Source organism: Eutrigla gurnardus (genome assembly GCF_963514095.1).
Source record: "Eutrigla gurnardus genome assembly, chromosome: 2".
NCBI lineage: Eukaryota > Metazoa > Chordata > Actinopteri > Perciformes > Triglidae > Eutrigla > Eutrigla gurnardus.
In genome coordinates, this window is record NC_139916.1 from 10,588,438 (window position 1) to 10,598,714 (window position 10,277).

Here is a 10,277-nt window from a genome sequence, read left to right on the forward strand (position 1 = left end):
GACTGAAATGAAATCAAGTGTGAGATTATATATGTACATTTAAAGGACATTCCAGCAGATATGGTAGGGATATTCTGGAAACATAGGGATATTTCATGTCCTTCCACAACTGTTCTCTGGGACACACTTCACACACTGGCGGCTACCTCCGGTTCTGAAAAGTGAAGCCAAAGCTGAAGTTGCATTCTCTCTGCTGGCCATTAGGGGGCAACTCCTTTTGTTATAGTAGTGTCCATGTATACTTTTCTTTTCTTATACTGTCTTTTTGAACACAATTATCTGTACTTCTACTTGATTAGTGAATATGTGTACTTTTGACACCTATAGCATCAAATGGAAACAGTCCACTAAAGTACAAGTACCTCAAAATTCTGCCTAAGGACAGTGCTGAGTAAAAGTACGAAGGTACTTTCCATCACTGGAAACAGCTTTAAGTCCACCTACTACTACCACCACCACCACTAATCATAATCATAATAAGAGTAAAAAAAGCTATCTTATTTTTTGTTTGACTAATAATCTAATGTCCTCCTTTAGAGGACGTGTGTTTCCACCATATGCACATATATATATGGGAACAATTAAGGAACATAAATCGTAGAAACACAGTCACAGGAACATAATTCAGTGAGTCATGTGGTGTTTGACATGTGATGTGTCATTCTTCCCGTATACATATAAGCATCATGACAGTCATTCTGATTGCAGTCCTTCTATTTAGAAAATATCATTTCATCACGTATTTAAAGGTCTGCCAATAATCACAATTTAAGAAGATATTGGAAAACTCCTCGCTTAAATGTGTGACATTCCCCCTGTAATCATAATCTTTAAGAGTGACGGCGCGTCCCACGCATGAGTCACGTAACAGCGCTGACGTAATGACATCACGAGGCCTTTCTGAGAGAGCGGAAGAAGAGACGAAAACACAACAACAGCGGCGGCAGCAGCAGCAGCCCTTCGGCTCGGCGGCGGCAGTTGACGGGAAAAGGCAACGCAGCTTTTTAACGATCGCCCGTTCGGTGTCACGAAGCGCTGGCACGCTTAGCACAGGTTTCAGTTTACAAAATAAACATGTCGGTGTTCGGTAAGTGGTTCGGCGGCGGGGGTAAGGGTGGGAAGTCGCCGACACCCCAGGAGGCTATCCAGCGACTCCGAGAGACCGAGGAGATGTTGGCCAAAAAACAGGATTTCTTAGAAAAGAAAATCGACACGGAGCTCGTGACGGCGAAGAAGAACGGCACGAAAAACAAAAGAGGTGAGGAAAAACAAAACAAAAAGCTCGCGAAGTTGAGTTTGGTCAGTCAGTCGAACCGCTACTTAGTTAGTTAGTTAGTTAGCCCGCAGGCTAACGGCGGAGACTGGAACCGGGAAGTTGGCAGTTGACGCCGCTGCCTTACCTGCACGCGACTCTCCCAGCCCGGTCGGCCGACTCCATTTTTAAATGTGATTCTTGTCCTTAAATAGGGGTTAAAAAGACCCAGAAGCGCAGCAGAGTTGGTACTAATGCTGTAGAATAAAACAACTGCATGTCAAAACAACGAAGGGGCTCAATAATAAAGAGTAAATAAAGTCTAACGTTACAAACTTTGCTATATTGACCTTTTTAAAGTCGAATGAACTAACTCTTAAAATGCTGTCGCAGGTTCATCGACTCAATTACAACCAGTAATAACTAAACACAAGTTATAAACTTGATATTATTACATAAATATGAATATAGTCATGTCTGTTTATCCGTGTGTATTTATTTATACTACCGCTACATCTGACTACTCCATCTGTATGGCACCAGTAAATAGATTAATATAGTATAGAATATAGTTTCCCAGCATTGACTCGACAAAGAATGACATTTACTTTTGGTTTCTTTCCCTTTGTTTCTATAATGGGAACTCAAACATACACGTTTTCTAATCAGATATATTTGTGCATAATAATCTTATTCAAATTATTCATGTTTTTGTTTTTCTTGTACATAAAGAACACAGTGAGTGTCATCAGATGAACACTTTTTTTTAATATCCAGTTTTGAGTCAATGAGTAACTGTTTAAATAACATTTAAAAAGACGATAATTCACCCTTTCGCTTTAAATATCTGTAGCCCTTTAGTTCCGGTTTTGTCACCACGTAATTGTGTATTACATAAAATGTCAGATGATGTCACTTCAGGAGAGGTAGCTTATCTTCCATCAAGCAAATTGTGGCCACAGGCCAGGACAACCTACCTACGTTGATCAAGTTAATGCGTAAACAAGTTTTTATTGTGTTTGTGGATCTTTTGAGGGTTTGAGGCCAGTGGTGTAATGCTGGTCAGCCCTGTGCTCATTCACAGCACTATTTAGAAGAGGAAACGTGACTCTTCTGAGGAGTGATTGAGGAACAAATGAAATCTTACATGACTGACTGCGTAACTTTCCAGAATTCCATCAATCTCAACACTTGAGCGAAACTACCGCAGTGCTGTATGGTACACACTACTGGTTATTCAACCTGGAACGTGTGCTTAAACATGTTACACTGAGCAACTCATTGGCCAACTCTCAACTCCACAACGTGCTGTGATCTGCGTGAGAAAAGCAATGGAGACTAGCTCACTGCAGATATAGTTCTCTGTAAATTGTCCGATAATAGTTTGTACCTCCATCTGGTAAATCAATGATCATGCACTTTACGGGTCAATTCGATTCCATTTATAGTGTCATATCTTATCCCTGCACTTTACACAGAACAGGACTAGAACACGCTCATGATTCTCAGAGTCCCAGCATCACCAGGAGCGTTACAGCGCCACAATGGCGAGAAAAAAACTGCCGTAACAGACTTTAGGCAGAAATCTGGAGCAGACCAAGCTCTTGGGTTCCACCTGTAGTATTAGCAGTAGTCGTAATATTATCAGTTGTCGTCCGCTTTAGCAGGCACAGCCACTTTTAGATAGGTCTATCTCCAACATGTCGCCGTAGACCAGAAAGCAGTCGACATTAAGCAGCATCACAGCGGGGCAGGTGGACTCACAATATGGTACGGGAAGAATCACAACAAGACGAGATGCGATGATAATATTTTTGGTTAGTAAAATAATATGTTGTAAATTAAAATCAGAGCGTCTTCTGTGTCTGGCATGGATGTATTCTTCGCCGGCGTCCTCAAGACGTGGAAGAGGTTTCTCGCATGGGTTTTCCCTCCAAATTACAAAGAATTTGATGCAATCGCAAAATAAGTGAAGAATGAGATCCTGGTTAGGAAAATGGTTATGTAACAGCAACTAATAGAGTACTGCACATTTTACTTTTCCAGCCATCCCATCGTCAAAAAAGCCCCTTTCTCTAGTTATAGACGGTTAGTGAATTAATTTCTCCAAAGTGTCAGTAACATTGGTGAGGAAGCCCCCCAGCTTGGATACTGACTCATGTATGTAAATGTTTCTAGAATGTAAATCAAACTTACTACACACACAGACGGCCACTTCTGTACACAGCTGCTGGCTGAGGTTGTCAGGCAAAAAGACAGGAGGAAAAAAACAGTCACAGAATCCAAGTAACCTGAAGTACAAGGGGGCGGTCCAAATGTAGCTCTGCAACCGTAGATAATCTGATAATGGTCCAGATATAGGGCTGAGTGCTGATATAATCAGATTGAACTGGGACTGTTGGCTGCTGTCTTGCTGCAGCAGAACCACCACATTCAGTCGATTTGTGTGTGTGTGTGTGTGTGTGTGCAGAAACCATATTTCAGAAACAGCCATGTTTGAGAGACTTTTGCTAGAAAAACTCATTACTTGTATGTTCATTCATGTGACACTGGTCCAGGACAGGGAAAGCATTGCTGTGGCTGCAACAATGTATTTGCATGTTTATGTGGAAACATAAAACATGCACTGCTAACAGGCTGTCTTCCAACTGAATCATTCAGCTTCTGTTGCTGCTCAAGAGGATACAGATAAGTGGAAAGAATTGAACCGTATTTACATTTTATCATCTTCCTGTTGTGATTGTGAAATGAAGCCAGTCACGCGCAGGCAGTCACAGCATTCTTCTCTTGTTTCTTCTTCTTCACCCTCCTCACGTTTGACTCAGACGGTTTAGGTCACTGGCTGCCTCGGTGAGGTGTTTTCCCACGTCAGCAGCAACAGGGGAATTTCCCTTGTTCTGCTTTAGATAGTGGTTCTCGTGTGATTAAACCCACATGAAGGGTTCAGAGGCAAGTTCAGAGATTCCAAAATGTTAAATACAGAAGGTTTAGTCAATGTGAAAATAAATACATAAAAAAGTGAGCTGTAACACAAAGCAAGAAGCTGGGGTCAGTGGAGTTTGTCATTTTTTACTCAAAATTGGTGATTTAATGATCTGACAATTGACATTATATGAATTAAGTGTTATGGACTAATGCTACAAATGTCACTGTCAGAAGTTTTCTTTCAAGCAGTGGAAACAACAGTAAATCCAACTGTATGACACTGTATCACCATTTTAATAGACTTTCATAAACTGTGCCACAATCCCTGCGTGACCCCATAACTAACAACCTTGGTGAATGCGAAGTAGGTGGTTTTTAGATCTAGGGGCAAAGAGAAACCAAGGAAGGTTGCAAAAGAAACTGAAAAAGAAAATAAGGAAAGAAGAAATGAAAAGAGAAAACGGAGGAGGGCTTCAAACTAAACAATGCCAGAGAGGTTGGAGAGAGACCGGGAAAGGGCAAATGATCTGAATTTGTAACCAACTAACTCACCAACCAACCAACCAACCTTGTTTCTTTGACAATTGAGCAGTTGTAACTATTGAATTTCCCCGGTGTAGGATCAATAACGTTCTTATCTTATCTTTAAAGTAACACCCACCGGTTTGTTTGAATGCCTCCGCAACCATGTTATCTCAGGAACTCCTTGAGGGAATTTCTTCGAATGTGGCACAAACATCCACGGACTCGAGGACGAACCAGTGGTCAAAGATCAAGGTCACTGTGACCTTACAAAAGACTTCATTTTTGGCCATGAATCAAGAATCGATAAGCTAATTATGACAATTTTGCACAAATGTTAAATCGGATGGTAATGTGATGAGGTTTTTGAACAGACGGGATGTGAACTGCAACTCGACTGGTTGGCAGAGGTGACGATGTGTTGATTCTAGCTAAAGTGATAACACTAGCAGGGAGCAGGCTGAGAGCCGACGTCCTCTCCTGACCTAACTTCATCCCACTGTTTCTCTTTCGTCTCCAGCGGCTCTACAGGCCTTGAAAAGGAAAAAGCGCTACGAGAAGCAGCTGGCTCAGATCGATGGGACGTTGTCTACCATTGAGTTCCAGAGGGAGGCGCTAGAGAATGCCAACACCAACACAGAAGTACTCAAGAACATGGGCTACGCCGCCAAGGCGATGAAGGCTGCACACGAAAACATGTAAGGTTATTGTAGATGTACGTGTTGTCAGTGACTGTATGCAGAGCTCTTAGCTGGTTTTGTCATTCCCACCTATCTAAATGGCACAGTGGCCCATCATTTATCAATTTGTCCGTAAACGAATAAATTCACCCACGGAGGAGATCAGAGACAGAAGTAAAGTCGACGTCAGACTTTAATCTTGGCCAAGAGGAGCAGTTACAATGCAACAACATTTGAGGATGCTACAGAGAAAGTGCTCAAATCAGTGCTGTGACGTCTTTTTAAAGGGTTCAGGAGATGATGCGTCATTGACAGTTAACCTTCATGTAGACCAAGACATCATGTGCACAAGGTCCCTGACAACAGTTAGGCATACCTAAGACATGAGGTTATTCATACCTAAGACACAATTCTTATAACAGTAGTCATCGTCACGTAGTCCTTGTCTGTGTAGTCATCACAAAATTCTTATAACAGTGTTTTTATGGTTGTTTGGTATTATCTACACATCTTCATGTTGTCGCTCTCTCTCATTTGCCTCCTCCTGTTTTCCTAGGGACATAGATAAAGTAGACGATCTGATGGCGGACATCACTGAACAACAGGAAGTGGCTCAAGAAATCTCAGACGTCATTTCCAGACCGATTGGTTTCGGAGACGAGTTTGATGAGGTGAGAACATTCAGGAGCCTCATGTTTGTCTGAACACTGTCTAAATCCATCTGCTGTCGACGATGGTTCGAACAAGTTGTTGGTCCAGACCTGTTGAAGTCGTCGTTAGTCTGCTCTTATCCAAGCTTAAGTTCTTCACTCATGGATTGTATTACGAGTGTTTTCTGGATCTGACCTGGCACATTTAAACGTCCACCAAGATAATAAGTTGGAGAAATTTAAGATTAGTATGCGAAAATGACGATCGTCTCCATAACTTAATACACTTATCTTATGCTAGCAACCGCACCTGAAATAGGTTCCTTATTTGTGCGTGTTTGTGTTCAGGATGAGCTCATGGCTGAGCTGGAGGAGCTGGAACAGGAGGAGCTGGACAAAAATCTTCTGGAAATCGAAGGAACAGAGGATGTTCCTCTACCCAGTGTACCGTCGACGTCACTACCATCAAGACCGGGTATTATGTCGTTTGATTCACATATAAACAACTCTGTGCCGCACACGATCATCTGCCCAACAGCATAACTAAATGTCTGATCTGTTTGTTCCCTTTTTTTAGCCAAGAAGAAGGAGGAGGAAGACGAGGATGACATGGCAGACCTCGAGGCCTGGGCAGCTAACTAAGCTAGCTTGCCCTGCTAGCTAGCTAGTGCCCATCTCCTGTCTGTCTCTGTGCTACCAGACTGCTCACAGACATCTGGAAGTGAGACGGGGACCCGGGTTTTGCCAAGCTGGCTGCTAGCTTGCTGCTCTGTCTTGAAGCCTGCGGCCCAATATCTAACCATACCCCAACCCTAAAGTATGCACTTGTGCAGATATTCAGACTTGAAATGAAATGAACCCAGGCTTTCCTCCTCTGATTAATGTCACCGTACAAATCTCTTTGCTCCTGCTGCACACTCCTCGGCCTCTAAAGGGCAGAGAATGTGAAGAGCAAATGAAAGCACTCTAACAGCCTGTGGTTATGTATAGAAGCAAAAGAGTATATGAATGCGCACTTTGGGCAGGAGAGTGCAAGTGCATACTTCTAGGGCAGGATGTGTGGCGGAACAGGGCGGGGCTTGTTTCTGGGAGAAATGTGAAGATTAACCCGATGCGTGTGGGGATAAAAAGAATCATAATCAGAAAGACCACATGATTCAGCCATTTTACTGCTTCCTGCGTTGTCGTCTCTGCGTTTGCTCTTCTACGAACGAAGACGATGCATCATCTAAACCATCTTTGCTTAATCTTAGCAGCAGCAGCAAAAAAAAAAGGAAAAAAAAGACGAATGATGATGAAAATGTTGGACTTTCTCATTGAATTATTGCTGTCAAACTACAAAATACATATTACATCAGTGGACACATGTTATAGAGGGAGGATCTGGGGTCTGATCCCTCTGTCGGCCATATCTCCTTCAGACACTACATTTCTCTATCTGTACTATATTTCTCTGATCTTCGTCATGACTGGCTCAAACATAGATTAATTTGCTTAACAAAACGAGACATGACGAGAGATGAAAATGATCCTTTTTCAGTAACTATTCATCAGTCAGTTAGTGAAGTTTAGTTCTTAGCTTGCAGGCTCATTTAACAAAGGGGGTAGGGTATGAACTATGCAAAACGATGCATATTTGCTTTTCTTTGTAAGAAAAAAACTTCTAAATTGAATTTTAAAACAAAGAACTACATAATAATAATTGCCTCATATTTTCTGATTTAGGGAAGCCACACTTTTGTAACATGATGGTGCGGCCTAGACCTCAAAATCTTCACCGTTGGCTGCCATGTGTTTGTGTCTCAATGCATCTACTGCTGTGTTGAAGTAGGATGTGGAAAAGGTGAAGTCAGCGGTAGATGGTATTCCCTGCTGTTAAAAAAGAGCATCACAGTTTGTTTTTCATCCGATCGCTTGTCACGTTTGTATTGCAAGTTTACCGTCTCATTACGTTCCCCTTGCTAGCTTAGCTCAGTGTTTACCAACCATTTAAAACCAGTCGAGAGCTTCCAATATGGCACATTGCATCACCCTGTTCCTCTGTTTAAAGTCGCATGTGCCTGACACCTCCAGCCTTGTCTTTCTGTGGTTTATCAGCGATGCACTCTGAGAAAGTCCTACATTTGTTGAGTTAAATATAATCTGCGAGTGTGGGTTTTTTTTGTGGGGTTTTTTCAGCCTTTTGACGAAGTGACCTCTTGTGAATATTTAGTCGAACTGAGATGGCGAGCTAGGTGGTTTTTTTTGTTTTTTCAATTTGCTCTTGCCTGCAGTGCAAAACAAATTTAAACTCCGAGAGACAAACATGAGACCCTGGTGATCCAACTTCTGCTCGCTGCTCCATTACTTACTTACTTACTCACGGCTGTAGCTACTCTCCGCCTGTTGGCAGACACGGTTATGCACAGACGGACCGGGGTCGGTCCACAATCAAACGGATGGCTGAGACTAATCAAAGTCTTTTAAAGAAAATAATTAAATGAAGTAGTGATTTGAAACTTTTTTTTTTTTTGTAATGCAAAAATCACTACATTTGTGAGCAGATCGACCCCAGTCCTGATATTTAAAGACAAATATATTGAAAAAAAACTTGTACATGCCAATAAAGTAAATTTTTCTTCTCTTCTGTTTACCTCAAAAGTCGCTCATGTTCTGTCTGGCTGCAGAGAAACACAGTGTGACCCGTAGCCGGTTCGATGGAGACGTGCTGCTCCATGACGGAGGTTATACACACATCATCTTAATAAAGTTGGTGTTCGGTGCAAGTGTCAGCCCATCACATTCTGTTCATTCAGGAGTACCTTTCATGTCTGCGTAGTTCTGCTTGTTAGCAGTGTATCCTGGTGGTTAAACATCTCTCTCGGTTACATGATGTCCATCATCAAATCCAGAGTCAGTGAGTGAACATAAGTCATTTTAAAAGGCTTCCTCTGTATAATAAGATTAGAATGCTTAAAAAGTAAAGTATTATAGACGTAGAAAGAGCAACCAAACCCTATTTTACAAGACTGCAGGATGACTATAGCAATTTTTTTAATAAAACAGATTTCATCCCATCTAAACCAAAAGTGTGTTACATTTAAAGAGGCATAAACAATATATATATATATATATATATATATATATATATATAATGCACACTACTGTTCTTTTTATTTATTTATATATATATATATATATATATATATATATATATATATATATATATATATATATATATATATATAAATATATATATAAATAAATAAATAAATAAATAAATAAATAAAAAGAACAGTAGTGTGCATTATGCATACACTGGCCCACACAGCAAATCACTCGACAGCGCCATGCTGCAGTCGAAGGCGGTCAACTGAGTGAAATGACCTGTACTTTGTGTCAACCATGATAAGAGCTGGAGGAATTATTTTTTCTTACCCTCTTCAGCGTGGGTGCCACCTGGCCATCTTTTATCACATGTTTAAACTAGAATTTAAACTCATTCAAGCCTGTGACACTTGAGACCGATGGGGTGACAGTCCACCGTAGGCCGAAGCAGGATCACTTGAAACGGGCTCTTAAATTAGCTGCAGTAGATATAGTGTTTCTGCCAGTTGGCTCTGTTTAGCTCCTTCTACTCGAGGCTTTGAGGGTTGGGGTGTGACATCATTATATCCTACAAGCACATTCATTAACACACACCCCGATGTATTTCAACCTAAATGAAGAATTTAACCGGTGTAATGTAGCTGATAATAAGTACAACAAATAACACATTTTGTCACTAGGTTTTCCAAGTTATCTCCTGGTTAACAGGTTTTGGTGAGAGAGATAAGCCAATCCACAAACAGCCTGAGGCAAGTGAAATACCTTTTATCAAACTAAATATTCTGTCATATTTTTTTAACTGTTCACACTAAATTATGCTGCTTCTGAGAAGCCAACCTTGTCCTGAAAATGTAGTAAATGTACCGAGAAATTCTACGTATTTAGAAACATGTCATAAATTAAGAAAAGAACAACAATAAAATGCAACAATGCAAAGGTTTATTGGAATTTAAACAAAACAAAAGCACAACTTAACTAATTGGTTATGTTCAGGCAGTAAAAGTAACTGGGTCACACAGGTAACAAACGGCGGTCTCCTGGGTGAAAGTCCTGTGCTTTTTTGACTCGCTTCACCACCACCTCCCTATGGACTTCCGTGGCACGATATGAATCATATTTGTGACACATCAAACGTGAAAGCTTTTTGTTTTATTTGAACGT

General features: G+C 41.1%; 1 protein-coding gene across 1 annotated transcript; it reads left to right on the top strand.

The window, feature by feature from the left end:
• Positions 1-917: 917 nt before the first annotated feature.
• On the top strand, positions 918-8,659 carry chmp4ba (charged multivesicular body protein 4Ba). Its single transcript, XM_084022538.1, has 5 exons — positions 918-1,258; positions 5,220-5,397; positions 5,936-6,050; positions 6,378-6,504; positions 6,607-8,659. The coding sequence occupies exons 1-5, from the start codon at positions 1,075-1,077 to the stop codon at positions 6,669-6,671; spliced, it is 669 nt and encodes a 222-aa protein (XP_083878664.1). The 5' UTR covers positions 918-1,074; the 3' UTR covers positions 6,672-8,659.
• The last annotated feature ends 1,618 nt before the right edge of the window (positions 8,660-10,277 follow it).